The sequence below is a fragment of the Nansenia antarctica genome, assembly GCF_963989245.1.
Source record: "Nansenia antarctica genome assembly, chromosome: 3".
NCBI lineage: Eukaryota > Metazoa > Chordata > Actinopteri > Argentiniformes > Microstomatidae > Nansenia > Nansenia antarctica.
Window position 1 is genome coordinate 57,654,394 of NC_137688.1, and position 22,821 is coordinate 57,677,214.

General features: G+C 43.1%; 1 protein-coding gene across 1 annotated transcript; it reads left to right on the forward strand.

Annotated features, from left to right (window-relative positions):
- Nucleotides 1-869: 869 nt before the first annotated feature.
- On the forward strand, nucleotides 870-19,839 carry ube2j1 (ubiquitin-conjugating enzyme E2, J1). Its single transcript, XM_080525673.1, has 8 exons — nucleotides 870-1,107; nucleotides 9,936-10,009; nucleotides 10,144-10,275; nucleotides 12,023-12,107; nucleotides 13,857-13,962; nucleotides 16,254-16,383; nucleotides 16,675-16,800; nucleotides 18,222-19,839. The coding sequence occupies exons 1-8, from the start codon at nucleotides 1,077-1,079 to the stop codon at nucleotides 18,510-18,512; spliced, it is 975 nt and encodes a 324-aa protein (XP_080381799.1). The 5' UTR covers nucleotides 870-1,076; the 3' UTR covers nucleotides 18,513-19,839.
- The last annotated feature ends 2,982 nt before the right edge of the window (nucleotides 19,840-22,821 follow it).

A 22,821-nucleotide genomic window follows, 5' to 3' on the forward strand; every position in this document is an offset into this window, starting at 1 on the left:
CAATGGCAATGACAATACTTGATGGTTGCACATCCTTGGTTAATGTGATCACTCTTTAACCTTTGCACCACTGATTTACAATACTGCCGTTGCACATACTGTATATTGCACATTGCTCATGCCTCTTTGATATAGCCTCTTTTTATACATCTGCACATTACATACTGTAGGCTACATGAGCTAGCACACTGTATAAACTACATTAACTGTACATAGCTCATAATAACTGTATATACCTCTAAACTAAACTGATGTTTATAATACTACCTTGCACACATAGTATATTGCACATTGTACATGCCTCTTTGATATAGCTTATTTTTTATACATCTGCACATTACATACTGTTCATAAGATACGACACTGTATAAGCTACCTTAACTGTACATTGCTCATAACTACCTCTAAACTACCGTACATGCCTTACTGTACCTATCACTATCATTGTCATGCCTTTTAAATCATGTTCACTATTTGCACTTCTGGTTAGATGCTATGACAATAAAGTTGAATCTAATCTAATCTAATCATCTAGTCCTGGACTAAATCACACTTTCAATGTAAAATCTCCATTGAAGATGCTTTTTATAATCATGTGTCATCAAAAAGTATTCTTTTTTTTCAACATTTTTTTTTCTTCTACATGACAACAAAGCAGGTGACATAAAATCCCAATTTTACAGCTAAAGACAGATAGACAGACAGACAGACAGACGCAAAGACAGAAGTAAAAAAAAAAATCAAAGAATCAATAAAGTTTTGCCATTCAAACCTTGACAATTTGACTTCCTGTTTACGTTTTTCATGTGACAACTGATTTTTTTTCTCCGTTTCGAATAGGTCATCGGCCCACTAGAGCGAAACTTGTGGAACAACTTATTTAAAACTTGTGCCACGTCAGGATTTCCCTGCTAATTGGCACGACAGCTGTTTAGAGACAAACGCACGCGACATCTGGCTGTTTTTGTTTAGATCAGGCGAACATTGTTCGCATCTTTTGGACATTTTAGTCGAAGGTAAACGTTAGACGTTGCTCAACAGTAGGGAGATTTATTGCAACGAGTTGTCTTGCTGAAATGGAGAACAAATACAATCTGAAGAGTCCAGGTAAGTCCACAAGAGGATGCTTTTCTGTCTGTATCGAGAGCCAAGAAAGGCTATAACAGCTGGCTTGTCACCTAGCTAGCTAGTTAGTTAGCTAGCTAGCTAAGCTAGCAAACACTGACACAGCTAGACAGAAATGATTTAGCAGCTAGTTAGCTAAATAATGCAGCATAGCCAGCCACCTGCTAATACTCATTCACTGCTGACTAATAGGCTTGCTGGGGTCACTACTTGTTTGTACTATTGACGTAGCTGTGGTCTACGACTGCAGTTTGCTTGCTTGTCAGTCCCTGGCAGAGGGCTCTCTATGCTAGTACTAGGAGAATAGGGCTCTCTAGGCTAGTACTAGGAGAATAGGGCTCTCTGAAATAATACTATTGTGCAATATGACAACCCTAGTCGTCTATCTGTACAGTATAGTACAGTGGACAGTGTACATAGCCTTTATTTATGTAAACCAGCTCCCTCCCTTCTTGTGATTTTTAAAAAAGTGTTTCCCCCCCCCCCTTTCCTAACACCAGGGGAGCCACCCCTCCTAAATTTCGTTGTTTGGTACCTGTACTGTAGCAATGACAATAAAGTCCATTCATTCATGCTAGTACTAGGAGAATAGGGCTCTCTATGCTAGTACTAGGAGAATAGGGCTCTATGCTGTACTAGGAGAATAGGGCTGTCTATGCTGTACTAGGAGAATAGGGCCCTCTATGCTGTACTAGGAGAATAGGGCTCTCTATGCTGTACTAGGAGAATAGGGCTCTCTATGCTGTACTAGGAGAATAGGGCTCTCTATGCTAGTACTAGGAGAATAGGGCTCTCTAGGCTAGTACTAGGAGAATAGGGCCCTCTATGCTGTACTAGGAGAATAGGGCTCTCTAGGCTAGTACTAGGAGAATAGGGCTCTATGCTGTACTAGGAGAATAGGGCTCTCTAGGCTAGTACTAGGAGAATAGGGCTCTCTATGTTAGTACTAGGAGAATAGGGCTCTCTATGCTAGTACTAGGAGAATAGGGCTCTCTAGGCTAGTACTAGGAGAATAGGGCTCTCTAGGCTAGTACTAGGAGAATAGGGCTCTATGCTGTACTAGGAGAATAGGGCTCTCTAGGCTAGTACTAGGAGAATAGGGCTCTCTATGTTAGTACTAGGAGAATAGGGCTCTCTATGCTAGTACTAGGAGAATAGGGCTCTCTAGGCTATACTAGGAGAATAGGGCTCTCTAGGCTAGTACTAGGAGAATAGGGCTCTCTATGTTAGTACTAGGAGAATAGGGCTCTCTATGCTAGTACTAGGAGAATAGGGCTCTCTATGCTAGTACTAGGAGAATAGGGCTCTCTATGCTAGTACTATGAGAATAGGGCTCTCTATGCTAGTACTAGGAGAATAGGGCTCTCTAGGCTAGTACTAGGAGAATAGGGCTCTCTATGCTAGTACTAGGAGAATAGGGCCCTCTATGCTGTACTAGGAGAATAGGGCTCTCTAGGCTAGTACTAGGAGAATAGGGCCCTCTATGCTGTACTAGGAGAATAGGGCTCTCTATGCTGTACTAGGAGAATAGGGCTCTCTATGCTGTACTAGGAGAATAGGGCCCTCTATGCTGTACTAGGAGAATAGGGCTCTCTAGGCTAGTACTAGGAGAATAGGGCCCTCTATGCTGTACTAGGAGAATAGGGCTCTCTATGCTAGTACTAGGAGAATAGGGCTCTCTATGCTGTACTAGGAGAATAGGGCTCTCTAGGCTAGTACTAGGAGAATAGGGCCCTCTATGCTGTACTAGGAGAATAGGGCTCTCTATGCTAGTACTAGGAGAATAGGGCTCTCTATGCTAGGACTACTAGGAGAATAGGGCTCTCTATGCTGTACTAGGAGAATAGGGCTCTCTATGCTGTACTAGGAGAATAGGGCTCTCTATGCTAGGACTACTAGGAGAATAGGGCTCTCTATGCTGTACTAGGAGAATAGGGCTCTCTATGCTGTACTAGGAGAATAGGGCTCTCTATGCTGTACTAGGAGAATAGGGCTCTCTATGCTGTACTAGGAGAATAGGGCTCTCTATGTTAGTACTAGGAGAATAGGGCTCTCTATGCTGTACTAGGAGAATAGGGCTCTCTAGGCTAGTACTAGGAGAATAGGGCTCTCTATGCTGTACTAGGAGAATAGGGCTCTCTATGCTAGTACTAGGAGAATAGGGCTCTCTATGCTGTACTAGGAGAATAGACTCTCTATGCTGTACTAGGAGAATAGGGCTCTCTATGCTGTACTAGGAGAATAGGGCCCTCTATGCTGTACTAGGAGAATAGGGCTCTCTATGCTGTACTAGGAGAATAGGGCTTTCTATGCTAGTACTAAGAGAATAGGGCTCTCTATGCTGTACTAGGAGAATAGGGCTCTCTATGCTGTACTAGGAGAATAGACTCTCTATGCTGTACTAGGAGAATAGGGCTCTCTATGCTGTACTAGGAGAATAGGGCCCTCTATGCTGTACTAGGAGAATAGGGCTCTCTATGCTAGTACTAGGAGAATAGGGCTTTCTATGCTAGTACTAGGAGAATAGGGCTCTCTAGGCTAGGACTAGGAGAATAGGGCTCTCTATGCTGTACTAGTCTAGGAGAATAGCGGCAGTCGCATATACAAAAGGGCATCGGCCAGGATAGAATCTTACTATAACCTTCTTATATTACAACTACACACTGACAGATGGACACTTAATAGAAGTCATGGTAATGGTGGTATATTTATGGATACACTTTTTGTCCATTTTATAGTGTCATTTAGAACGTTGCTTAAGCAATGCAGCAGTGACTGGCTAGTTGGTTTGCAAATCTGCTATGATTAGAGAAACATTAAACAATGGAGTAATGTGTCCTTCAGTTTTGTATTATGATAAGGCATGAGGCAGTGAACTAGCTTCACTAAAGTCATATCAATGACAAGGAGTAAACTATCTCTCCTCTTCTAAATCACAGGACATCTCGCAGACTGTGGATTATTAGTTATATTAGGCGAAGTAATATTTGAATTTAAAAAGCTAATTGTTCTAGTAGTTGTTACTGCTGATACTGCATCCAGATAGCAGTGGGCCCTGGTTATGCCACGTATAGAAACTGTGTGTCATGCACTGTTGATGTTTATTCTGCTTCTGAGTGGCTGGGTTGCTTCAAGGACACACACACAGACAGGTGCACACTGCAGGAATTTCCCACATGCAGAATGTACTTCCTGCCTAACAGTTTCAGTGGGTTGGAACATCACTTTCGAGTCTCACAGTTCTTCTTGACTAACAAACAAAACATGTTTTATTTGCCAATCATTTGTGGTATTTCTGGCAACACCTGCACTGCACCCCCACCCCACCCCCAGCCATTTTTTCCGGCGCCCCTGGAGCAATTAAGGGTTAAGTAACTTAAGATACCTTAGATATATGTTCCGTTTAGTAGTTTCACACATGCTCAAATTAGAGGCCAACAGTTTGATTATCTGTACATGTTTACATGCTCTATGTGTATTGATAAGCACATTGAGAGTCTTGGGTATCACCTTTCCCATATAGCCTAGTTCTTTTGTGAAAGATAGGCCTAAGCTTTTCATTGTCTCTAGGACAGAGGCTGGCTTTACCTCCCAGCTTAGGGAGCTGAAAGCTGAGAACAGTAGTTGGAATCCACAATTAAATTAAATCAAAATTAAATTTGGGAGCAGGGCAGTCGGAAGTGGGTTCAAGGATTCCGTCACCCCTTTCAGTAGGCTACACCTCCTGTCTGTTTGCTTTGTTACGCAACCAACAGTGTCTCCCCTCTCAATGGACGAAGCGTGAAATAAATGTGTTATGTAAGACGATTTTGAGTACAGGATTATAATCCTATCCCCCAGGGCCACTGACCGAAACCCTACTGGAGTCAGGATGCCCATGTGGGAGCAGAGGCTTTTCTTGTCACTGCCACTCATTGTTATTATATGAGAGGGAGCTAAAAAAGGGCTCCAAATATAAAACCCAACAGGGGTTAGGGCTCCTGTCAAAGTGCATCCAGGCGTTTCCAGTGACTTGGGCATGGAGGGGGACAGGCTGAGATGCAGAGGCTCTGTCACCACTGGCCTCCTTGTCAGTCACAGCACTGTCATCTTTGATATGTAGACAAGCACTTCACACATGCACAGCTCTACTTAAATGCTCACCAAATGTCCAAGTAATGACCCATGCTGAAATTGAGTGTACACAGAAGAGCAAGCAATTTATCCAGCAAAGAAACTGCACTGCAATAGCATACATTTACCTTTGTAACTATTTCTACTTCAGTAGTAATGAAAAGTGTGTGTCTGAAAGCCAAACAACTAGGCTATAGAAATTCTGACTGTAAATCTGTTTTTAAAGTCAACTATTGGTCGGCCTAAGTCCTCTTATATTTGTGTCCTATAGTAACATATTGGCAACAGAGGAGGGCTTAGGCTAGGCTATGCTTAACAATAAACTCCAGAAGAAACCCGTCATGCAGTGTTTTATGAGGGATGGCTGAGTATTTTACACAAGGGTCCATGCTAGATCCATAGTCTGGGGTTGAGTCTGAGAACAGCATCTCTCCTTTCTCTCCTTCCTTTGAGATACATGGGTGAGCAGACCAGGCCAAAAGACTAGCTGATTCAACCACCCACGTGAAAGAAGTGAGGATATAGGCCTATACTTTTTTCGCCTCTCCCCACAACCATGGAAATCCAAATGTTTTTGAAGCCTGCTATATCGCTTTCAGCTGGAGCCATCATTTAGGCTTTAATTGTCGAGCCAAATGAAATGGAGTTGAGGACGTGTGGTTCTTGGAGTGCTCAGTGGCGCTCCTGGGTAGATCCAACTCTAGACTGGCTGTGCTCGCCTGGCCCAAAAAAACACTATTCCTCTTTACATAACCTTCCTTTAATTATTGTATAGCAACATAGTAGTACGCACAAAAAAACCTTTGAGGGGGAGGGATTTACAGTCGGCTACAAATAATCTAGGCTACGCGGCTACGCCTGACCTGGATATGATGTCATAGGGTATGATGTGAGATGCAATACACTGCATTTGTATAGGAATCCATAGACATGTATCCTGCATCTTTAATAGCTTACATAAGGGAAAGGGTATAGCTTTAGATATGAAAGGATAATTTAGCTACAATCTTGATAGAAAGAGTTAGGCCTACTGCAGCTGTCTGTCAGCAGCAAAGATGCGAGGAGGAGTCCACACAGTCTGACCTCCACTACGCTGGAGGAACTGTCTGAAGGGGACGTTATCTTTAAGCCAATGTCCAATTTTAATCAAATTCTAGTTAAGCACTACTTTTGATTTTGACTGATTGTCACCACAGTCAAATGTGGGTGTTTGTTGTGAAAAGCGTCCAGAATAAATCTGCCAGCTGCTAAGAGAACTGCTGTTGGAGTCTACAGGGGAGACCCCATATTACTGCCATGGGATCAGTCCTGTGACTGGAGGGCTTAGTGGCACAGGCTGTGTCTGAGCTGCCATTGGCCCTGGGATCAAAGTTGGGAGCTGTCACCCTCAGCCTTGTAATCAGACTGGATGAGACATGGAGCTGACACTCCAAGTAGCTCCTACCCCCTGTTGTGCTTGCCTCTGTCTGATGGTGTATCTCACCTCAGTCACACTTACTTCCTTCACTCAACCGCAGTGGATTCCCAAGTGGGAGCTCTGACAGCCACTGTACAGCAGGATGGAGAGAGTAGGCATCAACTCAAACAGGGCCTTAACCCATGACGAGTTTTTGCCACGACCAATGGACTCCCACTTTTTATTTTTAGACTCGGAAACACAAACAGTTTCCTGATCATAATCACACTCCAGGGATTTTCTGTACACATCGTCTTCCATCTCATGCGAAGCTTGCAGTGTGTGAATGCCTCATCTGTTACTGCTGATGGAAGTAGAGCCTGGCTCTGCAGGCTTGTGTGAAGGCCTGCTGGGGAGTCATGCCCTAGTTTGGACAGTGATAACTCAGAGGGGCTGTCATGGCAGCTTACGCCATACATCGTCCTTGCTGTCTCCCCCGGTCCTGGGATTCTGTGGGTCGAATGCAGTAGGCCTGAGGTTGCACACACACAGTCACACACACTTTTTTTCTCTCTCTCTCTCTCTCTCTCTCTCTCTCTCTCTCTCTCTCTCTCTCTCTCTCTCTCTCTCTCTCTCTCTCTCTCTCTCTCTCTGCGTTTGAGAAAACAAGGTTGATAAATACCAAATGTCCATGCTCGTGCACGGTTGTGGCTGTTTGCATTTGAAGGCATTTAAAACAAAGCCATTTGTCAAATTCTGTTCTGATTTCTCTCCTTACTGTTCTTTCAATGGTGTGTCTGTCATTTGATTTCATAAATGCCTTTCTTTTGAGAAATTGGATGAATGGCTTAGAGAAATAATATGTGCACATACATGTACAATGACATGCTAGACGTGAATGTTATGACAAGCTTTAAAGTAAATTCTCAATTTGCTTTATGTCGCTCCATTTAAATTTTATGTGAGAATGAATGAATGAATGAATGGTCTTTATTGTCATTGATATAGTACAGGTACCAAACAACAACATTTGGGAGGGGGGGCTCCCCTGGTGCTAGGAAGAGGAAAAAAAACTAAAAACAAGAAGGGAAAAGAGCTGGTTTACATAAATAAAGGCTATGTACACTATCCACTATACTATACTATACAAATAAAACACTGTGCTGTACTCTATGCTATGCTATACCTATTCTAACATTTCCTATTCTCTGAACCTTATGTACCCTAGGGTTGTCATTGCACATAGTGTTATTGCACATTCATTTAAAGTGTCGCAGTGAAGTGACAAGTGACAAGATGTGAATGAAACATTTCCGCATCAGTGTTTTCATTTAGCTAACATGCCTTGGATCATTGGAAAATGATCTCAGTTTTAACAACCATGCAGTAATGAGGTATTAATGTACAATAATGTAGGCTAACAAATTAATGAAATACAGTTATAATAACGTTTAATAACATAACGGTTCCTATCTTATAGAATGAACTCTTCAAAACTGAAATGAACTATAAGCGATTGTTTTGTTTCACATTTGAAACAGGTTGGCTTATTTCACTTGCTTCTTGTTTGTGTCTGACAAACAATTGCCTCATTCCGCCACTTTGCATTGTTGCGTATGCACAATCTTGCCTGAGGCTGGATTAGTTGGAGCATGATTCCACAAGCCCCGAGAGTGGCATGTCACACTGTTTTTGTTTTACTGCGTGCTGCCTGCCTGGCCTTCTCCACTGCTTGCAGACCACAGGACTCCCGTTAGTCCGCCACGCTCCTGAGCTCATTTCACAGGCCCCCTTCCACTCTCACCACCATAGCCGTCGGTTCTCGATTGGATTTCAAATCCAATTCCGAATACCTCTTAGTTCCACTTTCCTTTTCTAATTTACTTTCCAATTTCAGTTCCATCTATCTGGCTTTTTAATGGACTAGTGAATAACCGTAACAACTGAATAACAGACAAAACTAATTACCAACAAATGTTGACCTTGCTTTCTGACAACTCGACTGAAACTTATAGAATATAGGAGCTAATGCAGATCATGTTTGTGCAGTGGGCTAACGCTGTCGAGTGGCTTGGGACCTTGAAATAGCATGATAGGTCTGAGAAGATAGGAGCCACTAGCCTGTCTTGGAGTCGCATGCTATATGTGGTTAGGATGCCCTGATTCCTCCCCATTAGTCTGGCCAGCAGCAGATGTGTAAGGCTGGTGCCTGGTGGTAGTCATTACGTCAAGGAATGCTAGTCCTTTACGGTGAGGTCAGTGAGGAAACAGCTGCTTCAGCCTAAAGGGACTGGGACCACCCCCTCCTTTACCCAGATTAGCACTGCAGGCCCAAGCACCATCGTGTGGCTCAGGTCTCATGTCACAGGGGGTTATTACAGGCAGATGTTTCCTGCTCTTGATTCTGAATGCATGTCATGTGTCTGTGCAGCTCTTAGCACTGCTATAGGTAGTAACTGACCCTTTACCGCTTTTTAAAGCTTGTTTACTTCATTTACCCTTTACTCCTAGTTATCACTTCAGATGCACTCATTTGGTGTTGCACCTCCTGGCCTCCAAGCATGACTACCATTGTTATAAAAGCATCCTTTGGATACAGACTTAATTGTTCAATATTTCATCCAGAGGTTTTAAAGACTTGATTCAGAGAGCTACTGAAAGTCTTAAAATAGGATGTAGGCTATTATCAGTACTACGTGTTACAGTCCACCGCCTCTGTGGGGATGCAGCAGTTGCGCTACCCAGTCACGGCTTTTAACTGTCCTGGCACCCCGCTGGTGGAACGAGCTTCCCACCGCTGTCATGTCTGAAGAGTCACTCCCTATCTTCCGCAATTCTTCCTTCTTCTAGCATCATGACTGCCAATGACCCCGAGCATAGATGACTTTTTCTTGCGATGACTGATAGATAGATGATTCACTTACTTAGACAAATGTATTTTTTGAAAGTCGTTTTGGATAAAGGCGTCTGCTAAATGCCCAAAAAATGTAAATAGTGGTGCGGGTAGCCAAGTATTTGGATACTCAGTTCTCTGCATGCACTGTCTGTCTGGGTTAGCCTTACCTTAGCCTAATCTGAATTGCTTTTTTCAGCCCTGTGTATCTCAAGTCACGAGTCAAGCCCACTAAAACTGCTGTAGATGGAAATGTAGGATGACAGGAGGGAAATGCTGGGGACCCCACCTGCCAGTGGAGGTGAACTGCAAACTTAGAGGATGTCGGCTGGGATAAGTGTGTGAGACGGTGTTCGGTGACCATTTTACCTGGGGCAGTAACCGTGATGTATGTGTCTTTATGCTTAGCTGTTAAGAGGCTGATGAAGGAGGCAGCTGAACTGAGGGACCCCACAGAGCACTACCATGCCCAGCCACTGGAGGTGAGTGACATCCAGAGACCACCACCCAACACGTCCCTGTCCTATTCCTTTTCAGAGAGAGGGAAGTTCTCTGGCTCTGTCCCTTTTGGCATGTGTTTGAAATATCAGTACGCTCACGTGATGTGTACTTACAGGATAATCTCTTTGAGTGGCACTTCTCCGTTCGCGGACCACCTGACTCAGATTTCGACGGTGGGGTTTACCATGGCAGGATTGTCCTTCCTCCAGAATACCCCATGAAGCCCCCCAGCATCATCCTCCTCACAGTAAGACACACACACACACACACACACACACACACACACACCTATGAAGACATTCCCCTTCTGTCGTATCCAGTGAAGTTTTTTTTTTTTTTTTTTACACAATACATATAACACTACATTGAATCAACAAAACAAACCTCCACAATACCCACATACAAGAGACAAACAAACATAAATTACACATTATATATATACCCATACACATACATACATACATACATACGCGTACACATATATACACTATATATGCATATTAATGCACTTACTGTAACGCCAAAGCAAATTCCTATATGTGTATGCATAATGGCAATAAACGTTATCTGAATCTGAATATATACATGCATATACACAACATTTTGTTAAAAAGAAAAAAGAAATGGGGGTCAATATGGTCGATAAAAGAAAAAAAAGAAATGGGGGTCAATATGCACCTTTCGCAAGCTCATCAGTCAGCACAACTCACTAATCTATACACAGACTCGCAACGTCACGTGGCAGGTGGTCAAATAAGGGTTTCCATATTCTAATAAAGAGCTGTTCGTTGCCCTTTACCCTAGCACTCAGTCTTTCCATCGGTAAGATTTTGAAGATCTCACGATACCATTGAGTGATTGTTGGGGGCTTTTCCATAATCCAGTTGAATAGAATACATCTCCTAGCCAGAACTAGCCATTTCTGGAGAAGCAGAACATTAGACTGATTCAATGGCATATTTCGTTCAGGGAGACTCAGTAGGAAGAGGCCTGGTTTCATTTCAATGCTGCATTTAAAGATGTTATTCAATTCTTTGGCGACCAGTGACCAGAATTTTGAAATGGTAGAACATCGCCAGAAGCAGTGGATATAAGTGCCATTTTTCTCCTTACACTTGGAGCAAAGTGGTGATCTGGACGGGTCAAATTTATTACAGCAAAAAGTGCTACTGCAAGAAGTAATACATGTAGTCCAGTCTGCCCCTTCATACTTAGATTCCAAGTCCCTCTCCCAAGTAGCTATTACATGGTCTATATTATGTTTGTTGCAAGTGTCTAAAAAGTTATAAAAATAAGAAATAAACCCTCTAGGTTGAGAACCTATAGATAATGGAATTCTTAATGCTTGATGGTATTTGTTTTCTGTCACCAGTTAGCAAACTTAACAAAGTTACAGGTGAACAACACCATTCATCAATGTGTTTACCCACTCCATTAAGGTAATCTTTTAACCATTCCAACATGATCCCAGCATGACAGGCCAAATTGTAATTGAAAATATTGGGGAGTTCAATAAATATCCAGTTAAGTGTTCAATAAAGTAATGATGAAAGGCAGCAAGATGATCAAATGTTGGAAGTAAGACAGCTTGCCATAACCAAGAGCCATTTCTTGTTACATCATAGAGAATGACTATTGTCAGAACACAAAGTCGCGGCTGTCATTGCCCTGTCACAGGAGGATTTGAATGGTTTTCTGAGAATAAGTGGGAATGCTTTTGTTTTTTTCATATTGCACTAGCTTAATAATAACCTGCACCGATGACAGCCTGATGAAAGCTAGTGGATCAGAAAGCTTGTGACCAAATTATTTTCATGTCCAGTGATTTTTATTTTTGTTCTCTCTACTAGCAGGTTTTCACTTCTTTGAAGGCTCTCTCTTCCTTAACATGCCTGCAACCATGACCCCCCACTCTCTCCTCACTCACTCACTGTACAGTTACATTGTTTCCCCTTAGCCTATTTGTCACAGCTGCTGATATGCTTCTTTTTTAGCCCAATGGAAGATTCGAAGTTGGGAAGAAGATCTGTCTGAGTATCTCTGGCCACCACCCGGAGACCTGGCAGCCATCCTGGAGCAGTAGGTATCCCACTAGCCAGGCCCTGTCTGCAGCCAGCAGACACACACTCTGTTCCCTGCACTGTCCTCCAGCTGCCAGTACTACTAGCCTCCACACTCACTGCCTGCTTGGCAAGAACCAACAGGAACAACCAAGGGATTAATAATAATGGATTTTATTTATAAAGCACTTTACATTTCAAGAATCTCAAAGTGCTAGGGATTAAGACTTTTCATTTGAATATAAATGAAGCAGATATGCAAATGTTTTTCCTTCAGGTGTTTCAGTGTTCTAGATTGTTCTATACATTGGGGCTCTCTTTTCCGTCGACTTGGTTCAACCCCTCACTATGGGACATGCACTCTGTGTACCTATTCGCTGAAACCCTAATCAATCACGCCTCATACAGGCTGAGGACCCTTGCATTCACGGATCCTCGCCTAATGCCCAGCCTATAAAGGCTCATGCATTGCATGCTCATTTATTCTTGCCTCTTTTCCACTCGATGACTGGAAGTCCAGGGTCCAATTGAGGATGAAGGATAAAGAGGTAATCACCTCCTCCTCCCTCCCCCTCAAGCACAAGTCTAGGACGCAAAATATCTCATCTCCTTCAGAGAACCTAAGTTACATTTTCCTCCACAATTTAATATGTTGAAACTGGAAAAGAGTGACAAGAAGACTTTACACCGCAGAATAAACTCAGTCAATAGTGTCACTGGAGATTTCAGTACACGCGTCTATTCACATGTAAAAAGTTATTTGTTGGCAGCAGGCAGCACTCTATTTTTTGTACCACCAGGCTAATATTGGTATTCTTTTCTGGCCTGATTTCAGTTACTGTTGTTAATTCATCCTATTTCTGAGTCATGTTTCTACCCAATCAAAAAAGCATGAGTTACAAAAATGTAATCAAGAGAGAATTCAATGGGAGAATGCAGATCTCCCGTGCTGCATTTATTTCCATTACGTACCCACACTTGGCCCCACACTGAGTTTTAGAATTAATAACAGAATTCAATCATGTGGACAAAAAGGGCTATGATAAGCACCCTCCTCACATGAAAGACCGTGGCCCAGAGACGTGAGAGCCCCTGCTGGGTTTCTGATATTCATCAACAAGTTCATTCTTGTCCAGAATAGGTTCAGTCTGTGGGGGGAAAATGCTGCAGGATAATGAGATTTAGTGGGATCGAAATGTATGTCACAGATGGGCCAGATGCATTGATTCTTAGCTTATGTTTGTTTTGCAGCTCCGTGTCTGTGCACCCTACAGTCTGTATGCCTACATGATTTAGTGTGTGGAGCAGTAACTCTGATGTGTAGACTTTCTGTTTTCAGCCTCAAACCATTGTCTTGTGAAATGTGTTGCTCTTTCTGACCGAAGGAAAAGAAAGAAAATAATATATATATATATATATATATATATATATATATATATATATATATAACCAGTCATATCATCGACATGCACAGACCCCTAACCATATTATGCAAAAAATGTCCCATGTCAGCGTGGGGATAGCTGAGGGGAGTCACACACATGTCCTCAGAGAGGCTCTCTAAATCCAAGCTTACACATGGAAAACAAAGCATTACTCCCTCTTATGTAACATCGTTGCTGAACTTTGACAGAATGTGCTGTATTTCATGTGATCGTAGCCATCTCCCATTATCCAGTGCTGTGGGACAGGTTGAAATTGATTTTGTCTGTCTCATAATTTGTCTCTCATATTTGTATGTTTCTCTCTCTGCTTGTTTCTCTTTCAGTAAGAACGGCACTAATAGCTATCATAGGATTCATGCCAACCAAGGGAGAGGGTGCAATAGGATCCCTTGATTATACCCCAGAGGAGAGGAGAGCCCTTGCCAAAAAGTAAGATTTAGCAGATTAAAGCCCTTAAGTGTGTATTCTCTTTCCAGTGCATTTAATGTGAGGGAAGGCTCAGTCATGATGACATAGATGTGAGTGAAGGAACCCATTATTTGGGGTGAAACACAGCGTCTGTCTGCTTTGGTGTCGTCGTCTGGTGGGATGAAACGTCTGTTTGCTTGTTTATCAGATTTGTGATCTTACATGTGTAGCTTAGCACTAGCTGTGTTGTTTCAAGTTTATTGTTACGTCACATTACACAAGTGTAAGAGAGTAAAATTCTTAGGCTTCGGTTCCTGACATTGCAGCACAAGACAATAAGGCAATAGGCGTAATTCAAGATAAAAATGTGACAATAATACAGGACATAAGTGACAAATACAAGCACATAGGTTAACAGCAGGGGGATTGAACAAACTCAAGACCATGAACTCAAGACCATGAACTCAAGACCATGAACTCAAGACCATGCCAATATGCAAGCATGTAACGTCATTAACACCTGGACCACAGTGAGTGTCCCCTCTACAACAAATAGGGGGCGCTTAGGTGGTGTAGTGGATTAAGCGTTGACCATGTACCGCAGGGCTCCCGGTTCGATTCCAGCCGCGGACATATCCTGCATGTCATCCCTTCTCTCTCTCACCCATCCTTCCTGTCATAATCTATACTATATCTGTCATTAAAAATAAAAATATGAGTGGGACTGCCCCACTCAGAAAAAATAACAAAAAATAAATAAAAATAGATTACAAGTCAATTCAAGAAGACAGAGTTGGATTTTCCAATCTGACAGTGTCATTAGCACCAGAGGAACGGGACTCTGGCTGCCACATGTTTGGGCTTGTTTGTTCTTTTATTTTTTTACATTGTTAGGTCTTCAACGAGTCCAGCTGACTATTCAATTATCACATGACGGTGGGGTCTTAAACGACTGGCTGTTTCATTAACACATTTAGATGAGATGTGACAGAGGAACATATCCCCACATCTATAAATACATGGCAGCGTATCTCCCTGATGAAAGGGCTGTTTTCACAAAGGCTGCGGCTGAGGCAGCACTTCGCTTTGATTCTCATCTCCTGTCCCTGTGCCCCAGGTAATTGTGATAGCTGTCAGTCAATAAGGCTCCCCGCAGCACACAAGGACGCATAACAGATTTTCCTAGTTTGTGCTCAGTTTTTCAAACAGAAAAGTAAACTGACAAAGAAGAAGTTTGCTGGCTGCTGTAATGACAAAAGTTTTTCACATGATGTGCAGAATCTTGATTCCCTTTCTGCCTATTAAAGCGTGATATTGGATCAGAAAGAGGTTTCAAGAACAGCAACTCTGTGACTTGTTTCATTTTTTTTCATGTTATTTTTAGTATAACAGTGTTTCCCTCCTAGCCACAAATGTGTGTTGTCTTCAAATAATGACGTTCAATTGTCATCTTTCTGCATATGAAATCTGAGTCAAACCAAATGAAACTTTCACAACCCAAATAATAAAAAATAAAAAAATAAAAATAAATGTTTTTGTACAATTCTCTGCGTTTGACTGCATTGTGATCAGATGCTCCAATCAAAAAGTCCCAGCAGCCACAAATGTGAGTGGTGGTGCCTGCCAGGGAGGATCTAGATTGGCTCTCTTAGCTTCTATGGTACTCTGACATCCTGTCTGGAGGCTTAGGAGAACATCAGCCACCCGTCACCATATGCTACATGGCGGATAAGCACGGACTTTGGTGCTTGTCAGATGGCTGTATAACTAGAAAAAAGGCATTAACTCACTTAATGCCTCCAAATGCACACAATTTCATCCAGGCCTCCTTTGGGTTGGTGAAACTTTTATAAGTCAATGTTTTGCCCTCGTTTGTAGACTCTGTGTATGTTGTGTGCCATCTTTTCCCAACCCAGCTTTTCAGATCTAAATAGGTTTTTTTCCATTGAAAAAAATCGATGGAAAACCATTTTGCCCCATTCTGTTGACTATTTTGGATGTACCCGTCATCGCCTTTTGCTGCTTTGATCCACCTCCATCCTGATGACTGATAGGATTTTGACTGGTTCATGGGGTGATGGCAGACAGACTGAAAAGGTGCTAACACAGTGTTAGGCAGGTGAGCTAGAGGCAGGTGGCGAAGGGAACAGCGGGGCAGCAGATCAAGTATACACGCAGGCAGGCAAGGCCAGTGAATGAACACCCACACAACACAGGACACATGGTATTATGGAAGACCCAACTTTTTTTTAGGGGAGGGGGGGTCATAATGCCTCACTAACATGTGGACCCTTGTCCTGCCCCTCCGACAGATCGCAGGACTTCTGCTGTGAGACGTGTGCCTGTTTCATGCGCTCCGCCCTCCTGGCCCTCTCACCCGACAGCAATCCCAGCCCAGAGGACCATGAAGCCAAAGAGCTCGCCCAGCAGATCAACTTCAAGGTACTGTACGGCCTACTAACCTGGATTCTACACCGGCCAGCCTTTTGGTGTTTCCTTACATTCAAAGTCAAGGGATTTTTTTACTTCTGAAGCTTCATGAGCATGTCGGAACGGAATGAGAAGTGTGTTTCCACATCTTAACCCATTTGTTTCCTGAAGCAGTCACGGCCAAACAGAGCAGGGGCTTTTTGTTATTATTTTACTTTAATACAAATATTTTGCTCCGTGTTCTGACAAGCGCCAGAGTACATTGTGGGTGACAGCGGTTCGCTGTGTGTTGGTCCCCTGCAGGCAGAGAGCACACCCATGCAGCCCAGTGAGGGTTCCGGGGCAGAGAGTGAGCCCCCCACAGACAACCCAGGGGAGAGCTCCAACCTGGGAGGACAGGAGGACTCTGAGGAGGCCCAGGCTGAGCAGGTGAGACGAAATATCACCACACTGCCTGTACATCAAGGCCCCCCCAAATCCACACTCACTTAATGAGCTATATCTGTCTCAAATGTGGGTAGAGAAACTGAAAAGTTTAAAGAATTCACTATGCGGGGGATTGGTTGGGTCCTCGCTAGATACTGTAGTTGGCATGGTCGCACATGATGATGCTGCCTTGGGGTAGACATCCAGAGGTCTGTTTTCTCCAGTGTTATTCCAGAACCACCCAATTAAAAAGCCATTAAAGGTTTATAATGAGAGATATGGAGCTGAGCAGCAGGAGGTCCCTGTGCTCCAGAGGGGAAGATAAAAGAAGCAGAATATTGCACTGTTGTTCCGCTGTATATTATCCCTCATCTCTGTTAGTGCTTTATGTAATGGGTGGCCGGCTGCCTCACCCACTGTCATGCAGCTTGTTGCGTAGCGCTTTTTAAATGGCTTTGGAGGTAATCGTACTGTATGATGACGGTGCAGCACATTGGTTCTAGCTCTATGGGTTCTACTGTGCACCAGCCACTCGATCAGTGGAGTCATGCTGTTATTCATCAGTACCTAATGATATGGCATTGTAAGTAACATTTTGTACAGGTTTGTAATTATATTTGGGCAAAATTCACATTCGTCAGTTTGTTTACCGTTTTAGATGATATGCTGAATAAGTTGTTGTTGTTTAGAATTTATTTGAGATGCCAGTTCCTACACATACGACTGAATAACAGGAGAGGAGAGAGTCTTTGTACAAAGATTGGACGGGATTAGGCTCTACTGAACTGAACTGAAGTGGGCAAGAGAGGGGGAAAGCCAGAAAAGAACTTACCATCTGCTGCTGGAGTAACAAGAGGCCGATGTAACCTCACCCCGACGTATGAGGACAACGTTATCCCACACACAGACACACAAACTGGGAACATCACGGCTTTGCTCTTCTTGTACCCAATTGACTGGGGAGAGATGCATAACTTTTGGTTAATTTTTTTACTGCTTCCCTGCTCCCTCCCAATGTCTCTGCATGACAGTCCCACCCTCCAGCCATTCCCTAATTAGGCGGAGTGTGCTGTCGCCTGTGTAAAACCTGAGCTCTACTACGTTGCTCACAGTTTAGTCATCACCCTGAAACCTGCTTTAGCCTCTGTAGTAAACAGTAAGCTGTAGAGTTGGTATGACTGCGTTTCATACACAAGTTAAGGAAAAGTTATTTACAAATCTTAGCTGCTCATGAATTAGGCACACTTTTTCCTGTGAACACCATGAAAAACAAAACAAAGTCACTGACGGTGGGTGAAACAGATGGGCTTTCGAGAAAGATAGCCCATAGCTGTGTGTGTGAGCGTGTGCGCACGCGCATTGGTCCGCTCCGTGGTTCTCTTTTGGTCCACTCTGATTCTCTGTGTGTCCTCTGCTACCTGCAGGCAGAGGCAGCTCGAGCTGCCAGTGAAGAGGAGGCATGTCCCCCAGCCCCCAGCAGCCGCCCCCTGAGCCCTCGGCAGCGCCGAGCCCAGCAGCACAGCCAGCAGCAGGGCCAGAGAGAGCCGCCCAGCAGGCCCACCTTCCCCGCCTTCCCCGCCGCTGCTCACCCCCCTCAGGACAACAGCCACACGGGTTCCGTCGTGCTCATCGTGCTACTCACCCTTGCCCTGGCTGCGCTCATCTTCCGCAGGGTCTATCTGGCCAATGAGTACAAGTTTGACTACGAGCTGTGACCAACTCCCCAAGGAACCCTCAAGTCAACCACCCCTCCTACCACCCGACACCCTAGCTGGCAATGAACAGACATTTATTCCCTTACATGTCAGCCTAGAGCCCTGGAAACTATGGACGGCTCCCCCTCTGTTCATGGAGGTAGTTGTTACATGTCAGCCTAGAGCCCTGGAAACTATGGACGGCTCCCCCTCTGGTCATGGAGGTAGTTGCTGGTCTTGGTGACATTTTCTCCCAGTACGTCTAGAGGGCTTAGTTTACAATAAGGGTTACTTGCATTCCTGAGGAGGACAGGGTTGACTCATCACAACACCCCCAGGGTGGCTTTTATTACTTTGAATTTACTCTTGTGTGTACTGCAATTTTAAGTAAAGAGAATCTTGTGTCCAACCGCTCCAAGCACAGAGACTCAGTATCTCTATCTTTTTAATTTGTCAAGCAAATGTTTATCATAGGGACTGCAGCTTGCTCTCAATATTGTGTATGTTGTAACATAACATGTAATTGAATGAAGGCTTTTCAATTGTATCCCCATAAAAAAATGCATAGAGGAATCACACACTTCAATGACAGCAACTCACCTTAGGTAGAAATATTGATTTGTTTTATGTCATTGTGCAAATTGGAACGAATGACATGTTTCTCACGGCCAGGTTCGATCATGAATTAAATTAAGTTGTATTTTGTTTGTCTAAAAGTAATTCTTTGATGGTGCAAACTAAAGCAATATGTATTTGCACATTAGAAGTCATGCATTTCTATGATGTATGCCATTTGATCTGATGCTTTTATCCAAAACGAATCACATTGCAAGAGAATGCATACATTTTTCAGTATATATTATGGTCCCAGCGGGAATCGAACCCACAACCTAAGCGTTGTGAGCGTTATGCTCTACCAACTGAATAGAGGACCACCACCCCTACAACCATTTCTGCTCAACTTTTATGTTATTGGAATTTCTGACTGGGCTTTTTCCTTCTTCAACAGTGGAGGTTTTAGTATATCTTCATAGCAAATTCATTGTGTCACTGTCTCAATGCTGGCTAACATGTTCACTGAAGTACAAAGGCAGCGAAAGGAATGGGCATTAATCCATTGTCAAGAAGAAGCTCTTAAAAGGGAGATGATCATAAACTGCACATGAAGTCCTACTTTTCAGTTAGATTAGCATTATCATTCAAGATGAATCAGGGGCTAATGTGAAGCGGTTTAAGTGTTGTGGGCACATTTACTTAAAAAACCCGGGAATGAATTCATTGAATTAAGCATCATTGTTTCAAGTGTCAAGCTAACATACATGTATCTATATGCACCTTTTCAGTTTCTGTGCCCCAACTGTACTTATAGAGTTGTATAATGGAAAATAAATACCTTGGACATGAATACTTTCTTCAATTTAATGTGTCGCAGTCAATCACTCAGGTTACAATCTTTCTGATATATACACATACATACATTATATACGGTATTACCTGTCACAACCTGTACACGGTTGTACACGGTTGATCAAAAACACCTTTTCAGTGTGCAGAGCATGGGACCAAGCCACACAATGCAAGATTTCTCAAATCTCAATTGGGTGTATAGTGCAATAGGCCTATCCATTTGATTCTGAAATAGTTCCAGATGTGTTTCATGATGATTATTGTACATGTTCAAGGAGAATCCTTTTTTCCGGAAAGCCTGGGAGGGATGGTGAACAGGGAGACAGCTGTGTAAATCCTGAGTATGTTACGTCAGTTCATCGAGGATGCCCTGGAATGTGGTCATCATAACCAAGCTGATGCTGCGTGCGGTCAAGAGCGCGAAACCCGTTGGAGCCGGTGAACCAATCAGAAAGCAAGCGGGACAATCCGCTTGGTGTCTTAAACATATCAGTCAGTTGACTTTAATCAATCGGCACACTTCTTCAGCATAATGCCCGATATCATACATGGTCTGCTTCGGACAAAACGATGGTACAATGCTCAAACCATCGCGGACGTGGATTAAAAGGATTGCATCACTCATTCGAGGATTTTTGAGTTTGCACACATAATGCATTGTTATACAAAGTTCCTGTTATTATTTTGTTGCTTCATCCTAATCGGAGAGTGCCGAAAGAACAAAAGTAGAAAAAGAAGGTGGTCTGAAGCTACGGAATCTCACAAGCATGGCGCGTAAGTACCCGAGTATCATAGATGGTTTCCGCTTGCTTTCTGACAGTTAATAAATGTGATGTGTCCTATTAGCTCTCTATTATGCAATAAATCACTTTGCCTCGGTCAAGTCAAATCTCCGCTTGGTGTATTATTTTATTTGCCTTAGTGCGCATAATGGATAGTTTCATGCAAATCTCGAGATAGTCTTTGACTAAACTCATTCATATTAAGGTGGTTTCAAGTCGATCGTTGAATGCGCAACGGCGGGGAACCGTGCGTAAAAGTGAGATGGCTCAGAGCGCAGATAAACTGCGATGGTTGAACCTTGCTCAAATGTGTCTTGAACCATGATTTATCTCTAACTGCATACTGCAAGTATGTATCACTATGCCATGCATCTCAACTCTTATTTGTTCTACCATTCTCCCCTTCAGATGGCCCATGCGTTTCGTCAGTAATAATTGTATCCGTGAAATGTCATATACCTATCCAATCTGTTATGTGTTTGAGGGGATTGCAACGTGCAGAATGCACGGTAAATGTAACTTGTAGCTACATTTCCTTGGTTAAATATGAGTTTCTCACAGTGCCCTATTGATATTTCAATTGGCTTTTATTACTAGACGTCATTCTATTAACCTGATATCTGTGATTATTGCATAGAGTTATGAGCCATTTGTGTGTGGCCCTCGATGACATTGTGTCATCCTCAACATGAAAAGCACAAATGAAAGCACAAATTGATAGTGGAGAGGTTTGAGTAGAGTGATTAGGGGTCTATCTGCCATTCTGCCATGTGCTATTCATTCAATACTATAAAGTATAAGGAATTAACCTCAACCTTATGCAAGACCAGTTGGAGGACAACCTTGTGCTTTGATAGAAGGGCAAAACGATGTTTTATTATCTGACCTTAACAGCGAGGACACGCGCCATTCCTAGTATCCATGCACAGTAGTTGCAGACAGCCACACGCTCAGCATCACACACGCGCTTGCGCACACATGGATTTTCGATCAGCTGTTCTGGCAGCAATGCTCAAATCTCAATGACCATCTGATAGTGGCACCTTACACGAGGCTTGTCAAGGAGAAAATAATTCATTATTAGAATGATTAGGCTATAATCTCACATTGTCATCGCAAATCTTCTATTGCCAAATTCATTGACTACTGTTGTTGTTGTTTTTTGCAGTCTGTTACAAAAAAAGTTGGTAGATGGAACCAAATCTCGCAGGGTGAAGACAGACCACCTGCTGAAAGTAGATGACCATGATTTCACCATGAGACCAGCTTTTGCAGGTAAGAGCTGGGTCACCACCTTTCACTAATTGTCTGCTGCTACTAGGATAGACTTCAGTGCCCTCTAGAGGACTTGATAAAGTGACATTTCACTTGGGGGATCACGAACAGTTCTGAGGGATATTGCATCAACGTCGCCAGGGGCGGATTTAGGATTGTAGGAGATCCGGGGCTTGAGCCCAAGTAGCCACCCCCTAGCCCCGCCCCTGAACGTCGCTAAAGGAAAATCCAGGCTTATTTTGATAAGTCTCGCGAGTGGTATTGAATGGTATTGAGGAATGACAGGCAAAGAAAAGTAGGCTTTATGTATGGAAAAACTGTACCATCCTCATAGGCAAACTAATTAGATACAACATTCTTGGAACAAATATACCCCAATGTAACTCTGGGGTATATTGATATTCAGTTTTATCCACACTTATTCTCACATGTTTACACAGGCAGTGTACATCGGGCTTATTCTTATCATAGCCTACTGTACACTCGGAGGAGCTGTTGAAAAAACATTAAATGGGATACTCTTGTGAATTACATGTTTCAGAACATGAGCATACCGTTTAGACAGTAGGCTATACGATAGGGGATAGAAAGAGGATCTTTCTACCTAAGACCTTCCTTTTTGTGTCCTATATGTACGTTTGACACATAGACAGTCTTGTGTCCCAATAGACAGCTTTGGGGGTTTTATTGTCATGCTGACTCGTGTAAGCATCCTGATGCCTCTTGAATCTGTCGGAATGAATTTGGATTGAAGACGTGCAACGCAGAAACTGTGTTTCCTTTTGGCTTAAAAAAGAACAACGTCCACACAGTGTAACTAATGAAAGCTCCTTACACGGCCTGCCTGCTCATGGAGGGGTGTCATC

Bases quoted from the DNA above. Each gene is read 5' to 3' on its own strand.
- ube2j1 (XM_080525673.1), top strand. From the start codon at position 1,077: ATGGAGAACAAATACAATCTGAAGAGTCCAG. The intron at 13,963-16,253 runs GTAAGATTTAGC...CCCCTCCGACAG, and splicing joins AGGAGAGCCCTTGCCAAAAA to ATCGCAGGACTTCTGCTGTG. The intron at 16,384-16,674 runs GTACTGTACGGC...GGTCCCCTGCAG, and splicing joins CCCAGCAGATCAACTTCAAG to GCAGAGAGCACACCCATGCA.